General features: G+C 37.1%; 1 protein-coding gene across 1 annotated transcript in view; it reads right to left on the minus strand.

Annotated features, from left to right (window-relative positions):
- LOC121367442 (DDB1- and CUL4-associated factor 1-like) overlaps nucleotides 1-24,922 on the minus strand; it is a 66,775-nt gene that overhangs the window by 32,659 nt on the left and 9,194 nt on the right. The window contains exons 6-27 of the mRNA XM_041491619.1: nucleotides 22,803-23,097; nucleotides 21,316-21,470; nucleotides 20,975-21,076; nucleotides 19,239-19,397; nucleotides 17,987-18,027; nucleotides 16,351-16,489; nucleotides 15,700-15,912; nucleotides 14,850-15,019; nucleotides 14,027-14,146; nucleotides 13,477-13,579; nucleotides 11,755-11,874; nucleotides 11,333-11,404; nucleotides 10,663-10,744; nucleotides 10,057-10,196; nucleotides 9,428-9,509; nucleotides 5,917-6,035; nucleotides 3,648-3,812; nucleotides 2,720-2,916; nucleotides 1,851-1,926; nucleotides 1,385-1,446; nucleotides 820-883; nucleotides 23-94 (exon numbers count right to left, since the gene is read on the minus strand). Coding sequence (XP_041347553.1) covers nucleotides 23-94; nucleotides 820-883; nucleotides 1,385-1,446; nucleotides 1,851-1,926; nucleotides 2,720-2,916; nucleotides 3,648-3,812; nucleotides 5,917-6,035; nucleotides 9,428-9,509; nucleotides 10,057-10,196; nucleotides 10,663-10,744; nucleotides 11,333-11,404; nucleotides 11,755-11,874; nucleotides 13,477-13,579; nucleotides 14,027-14,146; nucleotides 14,850-15,019; nucleotides 15,700-15,912; nucleotides 16,351-16,489; nucleotides 17,987-18,027; nucleotides 19,239-19,397; nucleotides 20,975-21,076; nucleotides 21,316-21,470; nucleotides 22,803-23,097 — 2,748 coding nt within the window. The remainder of the gene's footprint in view (nucleotides 1-22; nucleotides 95-819; nucleotides 884-1,384; nucleotides 1,447-1,850; nucleotides 1,927-2,719; nucleotides 2,917-3,647; nucleotides 3,813-5,916; nucleotides 6,036-9,427; nucleotides 9,510-10,056; nucleotides 10,197-10,662; nucleotides 10,745-11,332; nucleotides 11,405-11,754; nucleotides 11,875-13,476; nucleotides 13,580-14,026; nucleotides 14,147-14,849; nucleotides 15,020-15,699; nucleotides 15,913-16,350; nucleotides 16,490-17,986; nucleotides 18,028-19,238; nucleotides 19,398-20,974; nucleotides 21,077-21,315; nucleotides 21,471-22,802; nucleotides 23,098-24,922) is intronic.

The raw sequence follows: 24,922 nt of genomic DNA on the forward strand, positions 1-24,922 counted from the left end.
AACGTTTAGCAAGCAGACTTACCTCCCCTGTGGATAGACTGAACATTTTGAGTTCGCCTGAGAATGTTCCTAACATGAGTTGGTTCTCACTTGACTGAAAGATAGAGGAACAGTGATATAATGAATGAAAGATAGAGAATGGCAGTTTAATGGCATTCATCCAGTATATCTAACAAGTAAATCTATCTATCTATCTATCTATCTATCTATCTATCTATCTATATATATATAAACAAAGCACATTTCTTCTGACCATAAAAAATTATTCATCTAACAGCCATGAGGTATTTTTTCAATTCAACAAGCATCCTGAGAGTACTGCTAAAGCAATACATGTCCCCTATATCGGGCCCAACAAATTATTGTATCTCCCAAGTTCAAAGTCCATCACAAATGGGTAAGTTGCCACGCAAGTCAAAATATAAACCATTTCAGCTTAATATCTTGAGGTATTGAGAATAAAAGTCTGGAATTTGTTTTTTCTTTCAATCTCCTAAATTCATAACTCTCTGAAAAATGGGTAAATCGCCATGAAAGTCAAACTTGATCTGTAACAGTGCATGATAAAGCAATATAGAAAATTTCAGCTCAATATCTTGAGGCATTGTACCAAACAAAATATAAAAAAATAAAATAAATAAAAAGTCCAGAAACCTATTTGTCGGACAGACAGAAAGAGAGAGACAGACAGACAGACAGGAGGGAGATAAAACCTACAGTCCCCTCTGATTGGACGGGTAGAGGACTAACAACTCTATGACAACAGAGTGGACCTATTTTCTCTGTAACTAGTGTGTAGCATACTAAGAGAGAACTTACCATGAAAGAACAGCACGCGAACCCATCGTCCTCCCCATCATGGTACGTTCTGACTGGACGGAATCTGAAACAAAATGTAACATCTTTTAACCACGCTCAAACTGTTATACAATCACTTTGTTCTCTTACAGCTTAATCAATATTAGTGTGTAAACAAAATGTAACATCTTATAACCACAATCAAACTGTTATACAATCACATTGTTCTCTTACAGTATGAGTGTGTAAATTATGACTGTTGATGTTTTTTTAGTCAAAGCACACAATAACTTCGTTCTCTGACAGCTTAATTAATATGCAAATATAGAATAGTATGCAAGTTATGATTGTTGGATTTTTGTAAAGCTATAAATGAACAAACAAAAATAAATGACATTGTTTAAACAAATACTAGTTTAAGATGACGGTCAGTGTTTCAATCTTTTTGTCCGGCTTCATAGTTCATACCAACTAATTGTTTTTAGTTTTCACTTGGTGAATGTATTTGAGAATGATCAAAGTTAACAGTACATTCTCAAACAATCTGCCAAATTGCCAACAGCAGAAACCCTGAATGATATCTTACTTGGTATAAATAAATTTTCTGTTTGATCTTGTGCCATCTAGTCCACCATATGGAGGGAAAACCTGACAGAGAAACATCATGGATACTGATTAGTAATAATATTGTTGAATAATCAACATCTAAAACAGTCTAACTTTCATGTCATCAACAAGAAATGGGTTGTCACACTAAAGCCATATTTCTGTGTGGACTTAAAACAAAAAACAACAACCGAACCCAACACCACAAGAAAAAAAAAAAAAAAAAATGCACCTTCATATGCTAGTAAGCATCAATATTATTAAAAATATCACATTTAAGGCAACTGATATATAAGTCTGAAACTCTTATAAGTTTTCATTTAAGATGGAAGAAAGTAAAGACTTGGCAGAAAATATAAAATTAAATTTCACTTATTACCAAGAAGTTAACATGTCTAAAAACAATTGACGAAGATCTTTCAATAAATAGAAATGGCCCAACTTACCGATCTCCTCATGAGGCGAGACGTTATACACACAGGAGCACTGCTCCAGCCTTTTGGCTCTGGACATCGATGAGGTCTGAAACGGCAGGTCGCACAATTGAAGTACGAGTTGAAAACCCAAGTACAACGGTTGTTGTTTAGTCACTCAGAGCTGACTGATAACAATCAGTGATTTATAGAAGTATCTCAAGAAAACTCACCAAAATGATGTGAATTAATTCACAGAAAGCTTAGTTTTATGTGAATAGCTGGCCATTTCTGTTGCTAGGTTAAAAATCAGCACAACCCATTTACAGGTTACACAAACATAAATTCAGGTAACCCACGCACAACCCATTACTGTCCATGTAAATGGTGCCCTAAATTTTGCACCAACAAAAAATAAGTTATGAAAAATTAGATTATCACAGTCACCATTTTCACGAGGCCCGACTAATTCATAGAACACATATAGAATCTTTAAATAATTAATTGCTAATTCTAGGTGTATTTCAATACAGGTAATACCATCAAGAGAGACGGTAAAATATAAATATTAAAATAAAATACTGACCGACTGTCCTACTACTGGAATACCAGATTGACCCCACATACCAAACAATAGGTTAAATGTCTGAGCCCACCTCCCTCTCCCACTTCCGACCCTGTCGGCCTGCCTGTGCTACACTGCTACCTGCCAGTGTGGCTGATCCCGCTTTCTCCTACCCCAACCTTTTCTGATCTGGCAGCAGTCAGAACTTGTGCCCACGACAGGCATGCACCATAACAGGCATGCACCATAACAGCATGCTCTGATAGTGCACGTTAACCACCGTTGCCATATCCACCACCTCGTGGCACAAGCCCTATTTACAAGCTGAAAGACTCACAAGAACAAAGACATGGGTGGACACGTGACCACGGGGTTGCGACACAGGGCGTGTTGCTTGCGAAGGTATTCCGTGACGATCTTGTCGAGCGAGATGTCGTAATCGACCGACGGCTTGCCCACCGATTTTAACTTGACACTCGGACTTTGGGTGGAGTTTTCTTTCTCTCGGAGGTATTTCAGTTTACTAAGTTGAACCTGAAATTAAACAACATTTCAATTTACTAAGTTGAACCTGAAATGAAACAACATTTCACTTTACCAAACTGTACTTAAAATTATGCAAGTTACCAATTACCAGTTGACACTAAAAAATAGTAACATTTTGAGAGAGAAAACAAAGTTAATTTGAAATGTTTATATTTTGTCATTACTGCTGCAAAACTTTTACATGGATAGAATTTCCTTTGAAATATAAGTAATTTTAATACACATTATATAAACCTATCAACAGGTTATGTAAAAATAGAAGACTGTATATGAACTTTCCTAGAAAGGACAGCACATACCAAAGACTTTGATGTAATAGTAATTAATTAATGTATAAAGATGCCCTAGCACAAAATACACATCGGCCACCGAGTGTCAAAAAGGTAAATATATGAAAATATTATTTACAATAAGAATAAAATTTATATATGTAAACTAGAGTGTAAAGAGCTATGTGTAAAAGTACAATACAATACAAACATCAAGGTAATTGGCATATGAGTAATGCTTAAAGCACTTGAAAGACTCCAGACATCATCCACCAAGAACTGAGTGCAGTGTGACTAGAGAAACAATTTCAACCATATCTTTACAATAATGCTAGCTTCTTTTGTTTTCAACACAATCACATTAAGAAATGAGTGATAATTTCTGGTATGGAACTATGGAACAATCACTACCAACCTGGACAAATGCAGATTTGTGGCTGAGACACTTACTTTCTGCTGGAATGTTACTTGTGGTGGCGATGGCTGGTGTTTGTTGACGGTCAGTCTGATGGGCCCGGGTGTGGTGGGTACGTCCCTCGCGTGATTTGTGTGACTAGAGCTCCCCGCTACAGAGGCTGTGGTGTGGCTTGTCGATGGCTGACTCATCTGCCTGGACTAAAAAACAAACAGAAAACATAGCTTGAAGTTACTGAAGTTAGTGGCATTGAAAATACACTCAGTCTAGCCTCTTTAAGAAAAGTAATACGGTTTTAGTAAAAAAGTAATATTTGTTTTATGACATTTCAGCACATTTTTAAGTAATGGCTTTTGAAAACATAAAGTGCAACAAATGAAACCTGCTGTAACAACTTATGGCTACTCTTATGATTAGCCGCAGAGGATCTCTCAAAATTAGGACATACTATAACCACTGACATGGGACATGGTTGGAACATCAGTCTTGACTAAGAAACACACTGAAAAAACAGCTTTACTTTACTAATACAGTCAAAATGCATGAGAAATTAACCAGACTTTCAGATCCGTAGGTACATTTATAAGGTTAATAAAAGTTTACACTACTAGCTGTTGACATCAAGATTTTTTGCTACATTTCAACTGGTAACAATACAGACATTATTTCCTGAGCCATGGTAGTGGTATGTCACATGTCATAAGGAGCAAGTGTATGGCACAAAACTGTCATGTCTCCTCCCATGGGCTTCCACAACTCGTGGAAATGAGCATTAACCACGATTTCCATCAATACAGTGGTAATCCAACAAAAATACCTCAGAAAAGTCTTTTGTAGTGTCTTCCTGTATATTGTTACGTGGTAGAGAAATTGTGGAAACCATAATACAGAGAGGGTAGGGCAGATGGGCCTGCACTGTTATGAAGCCAGGATTGGTGTAGTGAACGGAAAATATATTTGTTACTGGATTTGTGGAAACCATAATACCGAGAGGGTTAGGGCAGATGGGCCTGCACTGTTATGAAGCCAGGATTGGTGTAGTGAACGGAAAATATATTTGTTACTGGATTTGTGGAAACCATAATACAGAGAGGGGTAGGGCAGACGGGCCTGCACTGTTATCAAGCCAGGATTGGTGGAAACCATAATACAGAGAGGGTAGGGCAGATGGGCCTGCACTGTTATGAAGCCAGGATTGGAGTAGTGAACGGAAAATATATTTGTTACTGGATTTGTGGAAACCATAATAGAGAGAGGGGTAGGGCAGATGGGCCTGCACTGTTATCAAGCCAGGATTGGTGTAGTGAACGGAAAATATATTTGTTATTGGATTTGTGGAAACCATAATACAGAGAGGGGTAGGGCAGATGGGCCTGCACTGTTATGAAGCCAGGATTGGTGGAAACCATAATACAGAGAGGGTAGGGCAGATGGGCCTGCACTGTTATGAAGCCAGGATTGGAGTAGTGAACGGAAAATATATTTGTTACTGGATTTGTGGAAACCATAATAGAGAGAGGGGTAGGGCAGATGGGCCTGCACTGTTATCAAGCCAGGATTGGTGTAGTGAACTGAAAATATATTTGTTACTGGATTTGTGGAAACCATAATACAGAGAGGGTAGGGCAGATGGGCCTGCACTGTTATGAAGCCAGGATTGGAGTAGTGAACGGCAAATATATTGGTTACTGGATTTGTGGAAACCATAATACAGAGAGGGGTAGGGCAGACGGGCCTGCACTGTTATCGAGCCAGGATTGGTGGAAACCATAATACAGAGAGGGGTAGGGCAGATGGGCCTGCACTGTTATGAAGCCAGGATTGGTGGAAACCATAATACAGAGAGGGTAGGGCAGATGGGCCTGCACTGTTATGAAGCCAGGATTGGTGGAAACCATAATACAGAGGGTAGGGCAGATGGGCCTGCACTGTTATGAAGCCAAGATTGGTGGAAACCATAATACAGAGAGGGGTAGGGCAGACGGGCCTGCACTGTTATCAAGCCAGGATTGGTGGAAACCATAATACAGAGAGGGTAGGGCAGATGGGCCTGCACTGTTATGAAGCCAAGATTGGTGGAAACCATAATACAGAGAGGGGTAGGGCAGATGGGCCTGCACTGTTATGAAGCCAGGATTGGTGGAAACCATAATACAGAGAGGGGTAGGGCAGATGGGCCTGCACTGTTATGAAGCCAGGATTGGTGTAGTGAACGGAAAATATATTTGTTACTGGATTTGTCTTCCCCACAATAAGTATTTTTTAATATACTACTATAAAAACGAGTTGACAAGCAAGCCTTACTAGGCGTGATGTTGATGGCGATGAATAGAGGTGAGGACTAGAGGGATGCAGTGGTGGTGGGGTCACACATCTCGGCAGGCCAGCCTCACGCTGTAAAGCAAACGCCGACTCCGTGAACCCTACAACATGGTAACATGTTCATCAGTACACAAACATTCATCATACTGGTCGCATTCAAAATATTTAAACTACACTAGCCTGTTATCATCTATATATGTGTGGCTGCACGACAAAAGGTGCCGGATGTCGCGCATTGTAATATCGCGTAACAGCCAATTACAATAAAATACATGAATTTTTTTTTCTTCGTTTTTAGCACAAACAGTTTTTAAAACAACTTAATTTTCATACTAATACATAGTTTTTCCTAAAATAAAACAATAAAACATGTTATTTGGTGATTGTGTACAACCTGTCAAATTCTAATTGTCTTTAATTACGCAAGAATTAATCACTTATTTGGCTGAGTTTATTATAAAATCTTGGACTTTTCAACGCCAAGTATTGCATACCACTGGAAAGGTCGTGAACTCTACTTTCTAAATATAGCAAGTGCGCAGATATATTTGTCACGTAGGAGTAATGCGCATTGAGACAATTTCCGTGGCAAAATTCAACAATTACTTTTTCCCAAACTACAAAATAAGAAAAATGTGCGATCGTCTGTTCAATTTATGAAGTAAAAATGCATTTGAAGTAGTACTAAGACTGTGTATGTTGTAATGCGAGACGTGAAACATATTTAAATCGAGTTAAATCGAGACGAACATGTAAAAAAACAAGTGCCTGCTCGATTCACGGTATCAATTGAGAAAATGGCGGTGCCCGTGAGACCAGCATGTGTAATGACAAAGGAAGCTGAGGTGGCTCGCCAGTTGAATTCGCTGTTAAACATCAATGCCAGTATGAGAAACATTGCTTCTGATGATGTGTTACAAGACATTATTATGGACTACTTTGTAAGTAGGGATCAGAGAGAGTCAGAATCGGCTTTCGAATCAAACGAATCTATTTACTGAAATCGAGGTGGTCATCGGGCTCATTACTCTGGCCGTGTTACAACCTGGTATGTGAGAACTTACTGTATGTTCAAAACTGGAGAACTATTGACTTATGTTTGACTAAATATTCCTGTCTAGTCATAGCATTCATATTTGGTGTGAGCACTGATACTTTCTCATTTTATTGATGGTGGATACTATTGTGCATTTTTTTTTTTTTTTATAAAGGGGGGGGGGGGGGGGGGGGGGAGAGATGTATAATGGAGGTTCAATATAAATTCTTGTCAATGGCATATACTGTTAAAACAAATATTACATGGTTACAGAGTACAGAATAACTTGGTTGACATATATTATTATTATTATTAATGAAGATTTCAAGCAATAATAAATCAGGTTTTTTGTGTAAAACTTCAGACTTCATTTTCTCAAAGATGGTCCTTTGGAAAAAACCATAATTGTCTGTACAAAAAGTTCAATATTTCGGAAAGTTTTCATCCGATTTTCATAATTAAAACAGAATTTGGTTCTGTAGAATGTGCTTTATCTTATTCTTTCAAAAACACCTCTCTCTTTTTTTTGGACCATGTGGCACCTTTTGTCATGCAGCCACACATATATAGTTTATTGCAATAGGCCTATTGGCCTTTGAGCATATGATAAGCTATCATGTTTTAGTAATTAAAGAATATTTGTCTAATGACATTACAGCACATTTTAAGAAACGACAGGGTTTTATGTTTCTAATCTCCGATAATTTAATCGGCACCATTCCCCACCATTCCTCAAAAGTTATATCGTTTTTTTATTCCCAATTATAGAGTAAAAAAGTGTAAATAATTATAATTTTTTATTATAAAAAGACATTTTGAAAACAATACATAAGACTAGATATTAATTTGAATAAATACAAGTATATGTATAGTATTATAGTCTTTTTGATTCTAACAAGGCTTACTAAGATGTTTTTTTAAATGAAACTGAAAATTCCCAAAATTTTGTAAAACAACACTAAAATTCCCAAAGTCAAATGGGTGTCAAGTCAAATTTTAGAAATAAAACTGAATGACTTTCGCTAACATACAATATGAAGTGTGACAATGGGAACCAATTTTCACAAATAGCTGTAAAAGATCTGTTGAATAGAAACCTATTACAGCCTTTGACATAGCAGTCATGGGGAATGGTGGGGACAGGAAAAGATCGCCCGAGATGCAACAGTAGGTTTTTTTGACCTTGCTTATCAATGCTGTGACACAAGTAAATACTGAGCACTATATAAAATGTTGGGCAATACAAAGTATTTATTTTACAGAAATATCCAGTAACTAAACAAAAGGACTTTTCAAGAAATAATCACATGGAAGGGAGACAAGTGGGATAGATTACTTAACCTTTAGACTACTGGATTAATTTTTAACAAAAACCACGTTCAGTGGGTACAAGTTTCTAATTTTTACTCACATATATTCACTTAAATGTTTTATAAATACATGAAATAAAGTTCATATATGAATCGGTAAGTATTATTTTCGTGTCTTTTTTGTAATTTTTATTATTTTTCGATCGTCTCATGGTGATTAAAATTAGGCAAAAAATCGAAAAAGTTGCGTTTACTTACGGGCATTTGTGGCCAGCTGTCCAGTATTTATGTCCATTATTCCTGATGACAGTGGTTTTCTGACCAGATTTTTTTTTTAAACCCGAACTACGATTCATATTGCAATATTTGGTAATTTTCGTTGTTGGTAAAACGATCAAATTTATTATCAAATAAGCTGTCATAATCAGCTATCGATCCCTGAAAATGACCGCGACATGCCGCCATTGTTGTCAAGCGAAAATACTTGCCGAAAACCACTTTTTGAACTAAAAATTTCAAGGTATTTTCAATTGAAAAAAATCAAAACAAAAGCCACCATTTTGAAAAAAAATCCTTTTTCTTTTATTATATTTCCGTTTCCAGTGAGTGTCGTGTTCAAAACGGCGGGAAATATGAATTGGGGAATGCACTGTATACAATGTACAGTATGTTGACTGACATGACTTTGGGCGAGATATCTCGCCTGCAGTACTCCGGTTAAACACACCCACCACCCACAAAATACAAACTCTATGCTCATTGGAAAATGCACAAGACCCACCAGAAATAGAATAATAATCAGTGTGCCTCCCTGCGGGTGATCAATTTGAGAATCAGTTGTAAAGAAAAACATCCAGGCTTTCAGCTGAACCCATATCAAATATTAACAATTTGGCAAATTTTCTAAGCAAATCGGTCACCAAATTCAATTTTCATTTAGCAAACCAGCAAAAACGGTGGTACATCTATAAACAGCAGATGATTTTCGAATGAGCTTCTTGGCAAATTAATAATGAAATATATTTGTCAAATTCAACTTTAATTTGCGTTTGGTGATTTGGCGAGTGACAGTTTAAACCCCGCACATCCCCATAATCAAGCAGTAGATACGGTTTTCCATTAAACAGTCGGCAAACAGATAGCGTACCTTTAACAAGCAGGTGATCGTACATCAGCTGCAGCAACTCTCGCTCCTGAAAGATGATCTTCGTCTGTGCGACGATATCAGCCTGAAAAAAACAAAAACATCAATTCAATCACCAAACATGATTTCTGTCTGCATCACTCGTGGTTTATGGCTAACTGTAGTAATGCAGGAGCTACATTTAATGAAATGTTAAAGTTTGTTTTGTTTAATGACAGTACAGACTAATTAATCATCAGCTATTGGATGTCAAACATTTGGTAGTTCTGACACGCAGTCATCAGAGGAAACCTGCTACATTTTTCCTAATACAGCAACGGATCTTTTATATGCACTTTCCCACAGACAGGATAGCACATACCACTGCCATTGATATACCAGTCATGGTGCACTGGCTGAAACTAGAGATAGCCCAATGGACTCACTTATGGGGGTCGATTCCAGACTGACAATGCATCAAGCGAGTGCTTTACCATTGGGCTATGTCCCGCCCTTAATGAAATGAGCAAATTTGCTCTTTAGCTTTCCGAAAGAGGTTGTTTTTATATTTCAATTGAAAGTCATAAAGATTCTAACAATAATGCAGAGCTATAATGAAGAGTATTTTTGTGAAATGTTAAGCGATGTGTTACCCGTCGTATTTCTTCGAGAGACGCGTCACCGACGGAGCTTGGTTGTTTGCCAGACACACGCTCCAGTAGATCGCTCGCGTACTTGCAGAACCGGATGTGCTCCTGGCGTTTATCCTGCAACACTGGCTCCTTCATCAGTGCTGGAAACAACACAGGTGTTTACGTTACAGCGACAAATATAATGTCATCAAATGTTAATATTCAATTGTGCAGTCTAGGTGAATTATTAATTTTTTATACAGGGCTAGCTCTGGCACTCACCAAATTAACAAATTGTGAATTTAAAAAACAAATGGTGAATTTTATTTTAATTTGGAGAAATAATTTCATGAAATAAATGATATTTTGTTAGAAATTAACTGGGTTTCTGCCAGTTTTTAAGTTTAGTAGCTAATTTGGTGAAATTTTCTATCCCTGTTATGTACATACAAAAGCCATTCTTGAGGTGCTCAGTTTTGAATCCCAAATATCAGTTGCTAATGAATTTAAATAACAACGGCTCCTAACAATGTAAGTTTAGCTTATTTTGTGTTGCTTCTAATGCCCATGTTTAGGGGTTTCTAAACTTGAATGAACCATAAATAATAAATTGATAAATGTACTTACACTGCAACTGTCCATTGTTGAACAGAGGTAGTTTGTTAATAATCTGACGCACAGATTCCGATCGGGACAAACCAACAAGTGCCTGCAAGAGCAAAACAACAAATACACATGATAAATAAAAATGTTTGGGTGTGGGTTTTTTTTTTTTTTGGGGGGGGGGGGGGGGGGGGGGGGGGAGAGAGAGAGAGAGAGAGAGAGAGAGAGAGAGAGAGAGAGAGAGAGAGAGAGAGAGAGAGAGAGAGAGATCTATATGACCCCTTAAAACTGATGACAGGTGGCTGCTTAAGTTTGACTGCATTTGTTATTTTTTTTAAATCCTGTCAATAAATGTTTTTCTTTTGTTACTCCACTTTATTTTGTTGTAAATTCACACAAAAATAAACTTATGTAGCCCAGTGATCTAAGATCGATCACTATCGGTGGGCCCATTGGGCTAGTTCTAGCCAGTGCACCACGACTAGTACATCAAAGGCCATGGTATGTGCTATCCTGTCTGTAGGATGGTGCATATAAAAGATCTGTTGCTACTAATGAAAAATGTAGGTTTCTTCTCTAAGATTATACGTCAGAATTACAAAACATGTGCTCTAATGGAGTCGATAAACAAAACATACTTATTTGGTTCTGTGGAAAAAATAAATAAAAAGAGAGAAAATAAAACCACAATTACCCTACAAGCAAGGCCTCTTATTATGTCAGCATCTGTAATGGGTGTTTTAGTGGAGAGAAGTTTCAACAGAACCTGAAATGACAAGCATTACTAATGACTATAACACATAACACTACTATCATCTGTTCAACATCCATCATACATTCGCTTTATCACAGATCTCAGAGTCGATATGCAATTGTAAAACGTTAGATAGTACTTGCTAAACGCAATAAACAGCAATCACACCAACAATGACTTACATTGCACACATCAGAAATACCATTTGGCATTTACAAACTTATTATGGTCCACCACACACATTGCTCAGCATTCTCAAGTGATTATCACATGTCTTATTTACATCAGCATAAACATCTGGTCGTGTGAGCAGGATACACATTAACATTACAACTTGTGATACCACCACCCAACAAACTCACCATAATGCCATTATTTGTGCGAATTCCATTCCAGACACGGCTCAAAATGTCTTCTCCTTGTTTCCAATTAAGTTTCTTTTTCGGTCCAGACCCTACAATTCTGCTGACCCCTCCACCAACCTGTAAAGCAACAGTAGCTCTGTTAAACAGCTACAAGCAATGTTGAAGTGACAGAGCCTAGTTTTTAAACATTACGGCATATTTTACACTATTAGAGCCGTTTTGAAAATTACAATACTTATATTCTATTGTTTAAAATATCAATTTCCGTTCATCTCAGGGTTTATGGTCCCATTGGGCTAGTTCTTATTCTAGCCAGTGCACCACGACTAGTACATCAAAGGCCAAGATATGTGCTATCCTGTCTGTAGGATGGTGCATAAAAAAGATCTGTTGCTACTAATGAAAAATGTAGGTTTCTTCTCTAAGATATGCATTTTTCCATAATTTTAAAAACACATGTACCTTTGATAAGTGAAGGTTATGGCACCGAGTTCTAGTCTATTTAAGAGGGTACTTCCATTTCAATGTCTCAGACTCTGGTTTCACTGCTTTGTAACTTTATCTAGATGTGTTACCGGTTTGTAGATTAACCAAACTTAATGCCTCCTCATAAGCTCCAAGTGAGTGATTTGCACTACATAGAAAAGTTCTTGAGTAAAGCGTGCACATACTGACACAAAGAAGTTTTGAACAGCACATGAACAATTACTGAAGCAATGTAATTACAGTAGTATTCAAACACTGGGGTTGGCTAGGGTTAAAGCAGCTTCTTTTGAAATATCCAGCTGGAGTGTGCTCAAACTATGGTTTTAGGTGGACGATAAAAAAAAACCGCTTTAAAATTAGGGTGTGCTTAAGTCTAATGCACACAGCAAACAACCTTCCGCAGACGTCAAAACGAGTCAACGCACACGGCAAACAAAAACGTGCGAAACATGACCAGTAGCACCCCCTAAACAGTGTGAAGTCACATGATCACAAAATGGCAGCATGTCTAACAAAAAGAGGATAGCTTTTTGGGTAATACTCATGATAATGAGAATTCGTTGACAACGAAATATTTGGGTCCGTTTGTGGATACAACGGCATGTGAGACAAGGCATTTTTAAAAACCTTATTACGTTCTACCCATTTTTCTAGTAACAGTTCCTCGCTTGCAGATGTCCATACCGGTTCACTGGCAGATGCCATTTTGATATTATGTGACTCGTATTCGTTCGCTGATTGTTTATTGTCCAACTGACGTTTTGTCTGTAGCGAATTTCAGTTTCGCAAGTAACGCACACAGCGAAACACCTAAACATGTTTTTGAAATCAAACAAGTTTGATTCGCGATAAACAGTTGTGAAACAATGTTTCTTGTTTTCCGTTAACGCACACAGAAAACAAAATCGATGTAAACATGTTTTTGTTTCGGAAAAACGTGTTTTTGACTGCCGTGTGCGTTAGGCTTTAAGAGCGCAAGCACGATCGCACACCTCAGATGTGAAGGACTCTATTATTTGTTTTTAACTGCAGTCTTGGATGTAAACACAGGTCAAAGGACTGATTAGTTATATACGAGTCGAGTCAATTTCACAGACATGAATTCACACTAAAGTTCACTAAAGATAGAAAGTGTCTACTTAATGAACTGCTTGCTGATCAGGTATGATATTACAGAGTTACTTCAAATCACCCCAGCTGAACCAGTGAAGACAAGCATACAAATTTTCTTACCCTTTCTATGGGTCCACACACACAGTTCACCAGTACGGTCAATGCAGATTTCTGAACTTCGGCATCAGCCAAAATTTCACCCTCTGCTAATCCAATAATAACACTGAAAAACAAGAGCGCGATAAACAAGAACCACACAGAATTGAGCGTGTCACCTGCCATAAACGTATTCAGTGTTAATCACAGCTGCATCCAAAGATATTCATTTCAATGCATATTAAAGATTTTTTAAATTATATTTCTTTTTAAATAAGCATGGAGAGGAATATTCATAAACAAAGTTTCACTAGTCTAAGATTTAAAATTTGTGAAAAAAAACTGGGCTAAACACAAAAACATGATGTGAGCTAAATGCAAAAGTTGATGCCATAGCTGCTGTGGAAAAGTAATCCCAATATCTTGCATTTTGACTTGATCATGGCAAGATAAAAATGTCATTGTGATTAAAAAAAAAAAAAAAAAAAAGTATTAATAGACAGCAAGTTGTGTAAACACTTGCTTACTCCTACACAAATACACAAACTATGTGAAACTAACTTTCAGATATTACCTGATTGCCGGTGTAGTGATGTCATCAGGCAAACAGACAGACTCTAACAGGATTGACTGGGACCTCGGTGTCACCATGCAAACTGCGATCGCATCCAGCGCATTCTTGATTGTCTCGGGTCTGCAGGAAAATGAAAATAAATTAAGCACACAGCTAGCTCTACCACATGCATAATTAGCAAATATTAAGTTTAATTTCATTTAATAATTTCATATAATGATTGAAATTTTGTTGTAAATTGACTGAATTTTTTAAATTTTAAAGTTTAATCAATAATTTGGTGAAACTTTCTGCTCACCCAGAACTAGCCCTAATGAAGGTCTTCCAGACTAGCTAAATGTATACCACTATTAGCTTTTTTACACACTTATACCATGTGGTTACATTTCATAGGTATGGGGAATTTTCTTGTTTTGGTGAACTAACAGATTATTCATTTAGTAGTTGGCTCAAGATTTAGGAGTACAATTAATAAATAGGCACTCATTTTATTATCTTTATTTCACTTTCAATTGCATTATTTTTCACTTGTAGTTCTCTGGCCAAGCACCTAGCCTCCGGGGTAGTAAATATTAATATATTCATTTTAACAGCTCTACCATTACAGTAATCATGTATATGGTTTTATTAAATTTGGCTGGATCAGGAAAACTCCAATGGATTCACTAAAGGCGATAGATCCTACCTCAGACTGTGACTCTTACCACTTAGCTAGCCTACATCCTACACTGCTGTCACAAACACAATACACGCTGAAATGACAGTGGCACCGAAATCAGCCCGATCAGACTAAACATACAGGCACATGTTATGGCTGACTTACTTTCCAGGGTAATTGCTCCACTCTGGTGCCATGGCGACAAGCTGTGTTAACAGCTGGATTCCCCCAAGATTGTGGAATGTTTCCTCGGGCACCCAGTTACTGCGTAGAGGCAAGAGTTCCATCAAAACCTCTGTGTTGTCTTGAATCACTTCAGGCGTCAGCTTCATGGGCTGTGGAAATCAACACATACCATAATCTACCACCTTAACAACAGCCCTCTCCCACGACACTCAGTTTTATTTCACTTTATTGACATATGCTACATAATTGTAGCCTACATTTTTTTTTTAATATTCTATTCAAAAGAAGAATATTTAAGCCAAACAATTAAAAGAATTCAATTTACTATTTTTTACTGCATACTGCAGACCAGTGTGTTGAATTATACTTTTAATACAGTAATATAATTATTAATACAAATGTTTTCTTCAAACTGTCTATAGATATGATTTTGTCTAGGCATGGGTATTATTGAAATTTTCTTATTGATACTGGTTCCCTGTATTGCAATACATATCATAACATGTATTTTACAACAGATTCAAGACTATTTTAAGGAAGAAAATTCATGGTATAGGCTGAGGCTTATGTAAACATTCAAACAAACAGTATGTAATCTCAACATAATGACTTTTACTTTTTTAATTTGCTAAAATGTTTACCGTCATCTGTCATGATTTATTTAGACTGCAAACATGTTAGACCACTGAACTAAACTAAAGAAAAAAAAAGAGTTATTTAATTTTATGGGTATTAATGAACACTGGTTTTTCACTGTGATAATGTCGAAAACAACTTTAAATGTGTCCATTTACCACTTGTCCTGTTAAATGAATATTTCATAACCTACTTTGTAAGCTGGCGTTTCCTGAACAGGTGACACTGCACCGTCACTCCTCATGTGCGACCGTCGTATCTCGTCGGCTTTCAGTGCCTGGTGTGCCTCAAAGTATTTCTTGAGAGCGCCGCAGACGTGTCGGGCGGCCTGCTGCATTGTGAACACCTGATCCTCAGTCAGCATCGACGAGCGCTCGTCCACGTTCAGGATGCTCAGAGTGCTGATCTGGGCTCAACAAAACAAAACAAATATTCAAAACGTTTGTTTCCAAAACATGATGGGCCGAATTGTAGACTATGACATCACTACAGCACATGCAATAGTGACATCATAGCCTACTACGATTGTAGAAACTAATGGCGTGTCATTTAGTTGTACTAACATCAGTATACCTTTAATACCAACACCAAAATGAGGAAACTGCTGTATAGTGAGTTTTGAAAATGAAGTACTTAACACCACCAAAGCCCAAAAGACAATTAAAGTTGAATTTGGCAAATATATTTCATTATTAATTTTCGAAAAAGCTTATTTTAAAATCTGTCTGTTGATCTACAGTCATTTTGTCTGAACTGAAACTTGAATTGGGCGACAGATTTTCTGACATTTACCAAATTGATATCCAGCTTAAAGTGAGAAAAGTCGTTGATGTAGAAGACTCACCACATTAAATAACCGTCTCAGGCCATCTTTCTGGTCAAACAGATCCAACATAACCTTGAATGGGAACACTTGGCTGAAAAACATGGCGGCGTGACAACGACTGGAGTCATGAGAGCATTCCATCAGCCACATGACGTATCTGTGAAAACAGTAAACCATGTTATAACCACAGTATTCACACTTACAACACACAAACCACCTGTTATATCTGTGAAAACAGTAAACCATGTTATAACACAAACCACCTGACGTATCTGTGTAAACAGTAAACCATGTTGTAACACAAACCACATGACGTATCTGTGAAAACAGTAAACCATGTTGTAACACAAACCACATGACGTATCTGTGAAAACAGTAAACCATGTTGTAACACAAACCACCTGACATATCTGTGTAAACAGTAAACCATGTTATAACCATAGCATTCACACTTACAACACACAAACCACCTGACATATCTGTGAAAACAGTAAACCATGTTATAACACAAACCACCTGACGTATCTGTGTAAACAGTAAACCATGTTATAACACAAACCACCTGACATATCTGTGTAAACAGTAAACCATGTTATAACCATAGTATTCACACTTACAACACACAAACCACCTGACATATCTGTGTAAACAGTAAACCATGTTATAACACAAACCACCTGACATATCTGTGTAAACAGTAAACCATGTTATAACCACAGTATTCACACTTACAACACACAAACCACCTGACGTATCTGTGAAAACAGTAAACCATGTTATAACACAAACCACCTGACATATCTGTGAAAACAGTAAACCATGTTATAACAATAGTATTCACAATTACAACACACAAACCACCATCTTCATAAATCAAGGCTAATATCTGTTCCTCGTATTCAGCCTTGATACATGTAGTCAAGATTACTGATATCCACTACTAGCGCCCTCTATTGGAAGAAAATTTGTAACACCAATTATGTCTCTTACGCAATGACCAATCACAGCATCGGTAACATGTGACAATCTTGAAAGCAATATCAAAAATTAACCGCCGAAACCTTTTTTTTAACATATCGTGACAAACACGACACGTTTCCACGGACGCTGACGCTGCCATCTTTGTTTACAATAACAAGGGAATCTATAAGGAGCGTTGCGATTCGTTGCAATCAGATCTCATTGCATCCAGTGAAATTTAAGCATTTTGTGGCACGATTTCTTGACGACATGTATCAAGGCTGAATACGAGGAACGAATATTTGCCGTGATTTATGAAGATGACAAACCACATGACGTATATGTGAAAACAGTAAACCATGTTATAACATAAACCACATGGCGTATCTGTGAAAACAGTAAACCATGTTATAACACAAACCACATGGCATATCTGTCAAAACAGTAAACCATATGTTACAACACACATACCACATGACATATCTGGACAACAGCAAAAACAAATGTTATAACCACGTCATTCACACTTAAACACACAAAACCACATGATGTATCTGTGAAAGTGATAAACCAAATGTTATAACCACGCCATTCACACAGTTACTTACATGACGCAAACCACATGACATATCTGTGAAAGTAGAAAACTAAATCAGCATTTTGCCACTGCAGTTTGGAAGAAATTATTACTTACCCAACTAAATCTGATAAAACATTGTCTGGCAACAGGCAAACCTGGAAAAACCCAAACGATAATAAAAATACATAATAATTACAAACCCCCCCAAAAAGAAATACCAGATTTTAAAGATGGCTAACTGTCATCAAAGATGATAGTCCGTCCACAGGGAACGCCTTTTTTCACACTATGAAATTTTATTACTAGTTATTTATTTTCAGCAGATTATTGTGTAACTTGCACACAATAATAGTAATTTTGTGTTATTTCCAAAACACTTTTACTTTTCTTCTAATGTCAAACCAAACTGAAATTATCAACAAAATACATTTGTGTATGAAGACAGACTAATGGTGTCACGTTTGGCTGTTAAGTAGTACGTGCTAGAGGTAATCACTTCACTGGAGATTTGTTTGTCATTTTGTGTCAATGTATAGATGTACAACAGACACAAATTGTAATTGCTAAGCTATATGCCATTTTGATACAAAATTAATTATTTGTCTGTTATACATCAATAAATTATATAAAAGGCGGCTTGTAATTATACAAATATAACGATCCAAAACAAAAATGAAATTAGAAAACAATCTACAATATTACAATACAAACTAAATGAAACCAGTCATACTGATGAAAGTGGTGTTTCTGTTGATAGATCTGACATAAACCACACACACACACACACACACACACACACGCGAGTCTGTATGGCATTTCTATTCGGTTTCTTCAGAGCTTAATTTTCATTGAAATTAGTTTTAATTTATAAATCTGCTGAAGCATTTCAAATATTTCAATGGCTAAGTGATACTGCCAGCAGCTTTTTGATTTAATGCATAATGGTCACCTGAATACAGGATTAAACAGATACGTTTGCTATCTACTGATGAAAATTCAAGGTTGACCAGTAGCATGTGATTTCAGGAAGATTGTACACAACAAATGTAGCTCAAGAACCTGAGTAGAGCTGCACATAAAATAAAAACTGTATAGATAATTTGTAACACTGATTTAAAAGCAAAACGTATTAATTAAATATCAGCAAAATACTGTAAATATTATACAAATTCCTGGAAACTAACACTTCTGTATGCCTTTATTTATTTTTGTTAAAAGAAAGGAAAAGAAAGGAAATAGGTTTAAAATATATTATCTTTTAATTAATGTCCTATTCCTCAATTATCTTCTCAGCATGCATATGGGCAATACAATAGAAATTACACTCTATCAAACAAGAGTATGGATTAAAGTATCTACAAATTACCCTCTCCATTGCGTCCTCGAAGTAGGAAAGATAGTAGACACAAAGAGAGACCCCAGTGGCAGCCATTGATGGACGTGGAACTTCAAGAAGACGCTGGACGCCAGACACAGACAGGAACTCGATGGCAAACTTCTTGTGACAGAGCAGAGTGGCCAGGTACTGAAAATAAAATAGCAACTGGACATCATTAGGTATTGTAAAATAGTAACAGAAGGGTTCATGAATTACGAAATGCACAGAATTTAAATCGACTTCCTTTAAAGAAAACCAACATAACTTGAGCAACAGTTTCTTAATGTGCACTAAGACCATGTACAACTATGACAATAAACATTTCAAATTTATTTACAGTCATGAACACAATTTTATCAAAAACAGAAATTATTATACAAGCTTGTGTGTCCTACCTATTTTATGAAACAAGTGTCAAAACGTTTCAAATGTAACCAGAAGGAGACAACAAAATGACGTCATTTTGGTAATCTATTACTACGAGCTAAGAAAGGGGACGCCACATTATGTTATGATGTCGCTTCCCAAAATAATGTCATTCATTAGTACTGGTTATATTTCCCTGTATATCTTCAACTATGTGGATAGTAATATACTGTATTAACCCAGTTCATAATTGTCTGCAAATTAAAAGGTATATGCAAATTTTCAAGGTCTCTTGGTAATAATGTGTTGCTGAGAACGGATCATTTGATTACAAACCATCAAGACCTGTATACCCTAGTGTAACGTTTTCATAAGATTTAGTTAGTGCATGACATCAAAGTAATTTGTGCTAATCGTGATGACATCATATTACCGATGGAGGCAACTTTAGTACTGTAATTTACTAAATATCGAATGAAAATGTTACTTTAGAAGTGTTATAGGATAAATAGAATTAGCAACTAGTTTTTTTCAATATGTAAAATATCAACTCTATCTAGTTAATCAGTATTTGTTTCGATAGAGCCTTGACAAATACCGATTAACATAGACTTGGTTGATATTTTCCATATTAACCTTCTGATTACTGCAGGCGAGATATCTCGCCCGACGTCACGTCAGTCGATATACTGTACACTGTATACAGTGCATTCCCCAATTCATATTTCCCGCCGTTTTGCACACGACACTCACCGGAAACGGAAATATAATTAAAGAAAAAGGATTTTTTTCAAAATGGTGGTTTTTGTTTTGATTTTTTCAATTGAAAATACCTTGAAATTTTGAGTTCAAAAAGTGGTTTTCGGCAAGTATTTTCGCTTGACAACAATGGCGGCACGTCGCGGTAATTTTCAGGGATCGATAGCTGATTGTAACAGCTAATTTGATAATAAATTTGATCGTTTTACCAACAACGAAAATTACCAAATATTGCAATATGAATCGTAGTTCGGGTTTAAAAAAAAATTCTGGTCAGAAAACCACTGTTATCGGGAATAATGGACATAAATACTGGACAGCTGGCCACAAATGCCCGTAAGTAAACGCAACTTTTTCGATTTTTTGCCTAATTTTAATCACCATTAGCCGATCTAAAATAATAAAAATTAAAAAAAAAGACACGAAAATAATACTTACCGATTCATATATGAACTTTATTTCATGTATTTATGAAACATTTAAGTGAATATATGTGAGTAAAAATTATAAACTTGTACCCACTCAACGTGGTTTTTGTTAAAAATTAATCCAGTAGTCTAAAGGTTAAAAAACACTTGTGACGAATCGTCTGTGTATACCTTAAGAGCCTCAAAAGCCAGTCTAACATCTCGGTTTTCCTTCAGGTTAATGTAGAAAAAGATAAGGTCAAGGGCACTGTGTTCAAAAGTCGTACCCAGCAACTGAAAATTAAAAAACACAGTGTTTAATAAAATGTGCAATTATTCTTTTTACACAGACCCATGTACCAACTTGTTGCAGCAATAGCATCGTTTTAACAAACTTCACAATGTCCTATTAAGTTCATTTTTAATTTGTTAATTAAAAAAAAAACCTTAAGAAAAAAAACCCCCAAACACTGATACCCCGGTACTACTGGGTAACTGAATGTAAGTGTTATTATTGTTCAGTACGACCTCACCTCCTGGTATTCGCCCATTGGTGTGAGATACTGTAGAATCATGCGCTGTTTCATGGAGGTGGTCAGTGGTTCCATGGAGTACGATCCAATTACATACGGCTGCATCTCAGCCCAGCTACTGTTACTCTGGTCAGCCTCAGAAATCACACATTTTTCTACAATATACAAGTTCTAGACTTATTTAGTTGAGATTTTCACATCAAACAACTCGCTTTCAAATAAAATCACAAGTTTAGATTTATAAAACTGGTCTAGCATTTTAAGGAGAGGGATCACTTGTGCCTGCCAATAACCACGTAAAATGAATATTAGGCATGCTATCAACCATCCGCCTGGACAAAACTAATGCACGTCTACAGAAATATGTTCATAATCAGCTACAGAAATAAGTAGAATTTTTCGCTCCATGCTTATATAATGTTTAGAGTCTAGACTCAAGACTAATAGAGTGTGAGACTTTACAAACAAACTGAATACCAGTAATGTCATTAGAGTACCATAGTCTAAAAGTACACGACACCAGGAGTCAGAACAAGTATCTGATTCAACTAACCTCACAGTTTATATAACGTTTAGAGTGTAGACTCAAGACTAATAGAGTCTCAGACTTTACAAACAAACTGAATACCAGTAATGTCATTAGAGTACCATAGTCTAAAAGTACACGACACCAGGAGTCAGAACAAGTATCTGATTCAACTAACCTCACAGTTTATATAACGTTTAGAGTGTAGACTCAAGACTAATAGAGTCTCAGACTTTACAAACAAACTGAATACCAGTAATGTCATTAGAGTACCATAGTCTAAAAGTACACGACACCAGGAGTCAGAACAAGTATCTGATTCAACTAACCTCACAGTTTATATAACGTTTAGAGTCTAGACTCAAGACTAATAGAGTGTGAGACTTTACAAACAAACTGAATACCAGTAATGTCATTAGAGTACCATAGTCTAAAAGTACACGACACCAGGAGTCAGAACAAGTATCTGATTCAACTAACCTCACAGTTTATATAACCTTTAGAGTGTAGACTCAAGACTAATAGAGTGTGAGACTTTACAAACAAACTGAATACCAGTAATGTCATTAGAGTACCATAGTCTAAAAGTACACGACACCAGGAGTCAGAACTAGTATCTGATTCAACAAACCTCACAGTTTATCCCGACGGGATAGTTAACAATATAGGGGATATTTTTACCAGTCATACTTCACAACAATGCATTCTACCAACAGACTCGGGGCTAGCAGAAACTTTAGCCAAATTATCTCTTAAACTTTAAAAAATATAAAAACGCTGTTATATTCTAACAAAATAGCAATTATTAGATGAAATTATTTCGCCAAATTTAAATAAAATTTGCCAATTGTTTTTAAACTTTGAAATTAGCAAATTTGGTGAGTGCCAGAGCTAGCCGTGCATCTGCTATTATCACCCCCTCCCATCTCAATTTCAAAGAGGTGACTGACGACTAGCACACCTCCAGGGCTGTACTTGATCCTCTTGGGTTTGAGGTTGAAGACGTCGTCGCTGTAGTGGCTGGGAGACAGCACTCGCTTGAGGATCTTCTTGTGTTCATCCTGCCTGGCCTCCTGCTCGCCGTTACTCTTCAGCGTCAGTGGACTGGGCGCTGTAGTGGCGGCCGGCGACTTCGAGTCCTTGCCGAACATCGAGAAGTAGCGCTTGTTGTCGTCGCCGTCTCTACTCGACGAGCTCAATGATTCCTCCATCTGCTGCTTCTGTAGAGCGTGCAGGCGCTGCAACATCAGGGGAACCTGGAATCAACACAGAAAACAAATAATAAATAATAATAGGTACGAATGTACATAACCACATAGATACAGTCTGCGACAGGAGAAAAATCAAGGCATTAGGTTCAAATAAAATGTATCAAAATAATTTGCAACAAGGTGATTAATTTGCCACTGTCCTATAAGAAAACGGGATGGATCAGTAATCCGGTCACTCGCCTTTCCTGGTGAAGATTGCACATGCACACATTAACATACACAATTAATATACAAAACAGAGAGAAGTAAATCAAAATGAACCTGTATTCTGAGTTATGTTAACCTTCTGAGTACTGCAGGTGAGATCCTGCCCGACGTCACGCCAGTAGACATACTGTATACTGTATACAGTGCATTCCCCAATTCATAATTCCCGCCGTTTTGCACACGGCACTCACCGGAAACAGAAATATAATAAAAGAAAAAAGATTTCTTTTCAAAATGGTAGCTTTTATTGTTATTTTTTCAATTGAAAATACCTTGAAATTTTGAGTTCAAAAAGTAGTTTTCGGTCATTTTCAGGGATCGATAGCTGATTGTGACAGCTAATTTGATAATAAATTTGATAGTTTTACCAACAACGAAAATCACCAAATATTGCAAAATGAATTGTAGTTCAGATTTAAAAAACCCTCATTTGGTCAGAAAACCAGTTATTGGAAATAATGGACATAAATGCTCGTAAGTAAACGCAACTTGTTCTTTTTTTTGCCTAATTTTAATCATCATTAACTGATCTAAAAATCATAAAAATTACAAAACCCACGAAAATAATACTTACCGATTCATATATGAACTTTATTTCATGTATTTATAAAACATTTAAGTGCATATATGTCAGTAAAATTATAAACTTGTACCCACTCAACGTGGTTTTTGTTAAAAATTAATCCAATAGGTTAAAATAAAACATATGCTCTATCGCATCTTAACAATTTTTGTATCTCATTACTTCAAGTGCCATTCCATATATACTCTTCAAAAGAAGAAACGCAAAACCACATTGTCGTAACATTTGGAGAATTGATTTAATTATTGAATGGCGAGTCCGATAATTACCAAATGTTGCAGGATTGTTCACAATTCACTCTAGTCCATTGTGAGTAAGTGATAGGACACACCACCAAGGTCAAGGTCATCTGGAGTCAATACCGGGTGTGGCCTCCGCGTGTGTTGACAACTGCCTGCCCATTGAAGCAACCAGAGTACGGATGACGTCCCGTGGGATGGTGGCCCACTCGGCCTGCAAGGCTGCTGCCAGCTCGGGCAGGGTCTGGGGCTGTGGTTGTCGCTGTCGGTCCAACTCGTCCCATAGATGCTCAATTGGGTTCAAATCCGGTGATATCGATGGCCAAGGAAGGACATTAATGTTGTTGTTCTGTAGGAAAGCCGTTGTGAGATGTGCTGTGTGAGGCCTGGCGTTGTCATGTTGGAACACTGCGTTGGCGTTGGCCATAACTGGAACGATGTGTGGCCGGAGGATCTGGTCAATGTAGCCCTGTGCATTCAGGTTGCCCTGCACGTGGACCAGGTCAGTTCTGCCAGTGTGTGAGATGGCTGCCCACACCATGACACTACCCCCACCGAATCTGTCCACTTCCTGCACGCAGTTTGCCGCATAACGTTCACCACGACGCCTATACACGCGACATCTTCCATCATGACGTCGGAGCAGAAATCGGGACTCGTCACTGAACCACACCTGTCTCCATCGCAGTTGAGGCCATTGTCGATGAATCTGGCACCACTGCAGTCGGAGTCGACGGTGTTGTGGTGTTAAGATGACACCTCGAACTGGACGTCTGGCACG

This window comes from Gigantopelta aegis, chromosome 3 (assembly GCF_016097555.1).
Source record: "Gigantopelta aegis isolate Gae_Host chromosome 3, Gae_host_genome, whole genome shotgun sequence".
NCBI lineage: Eukaryota > Metazoa > Mollusca > Gastropoda > Neomphalida > Peltospiridae > Gigantopelta > Gigantopelta aegis.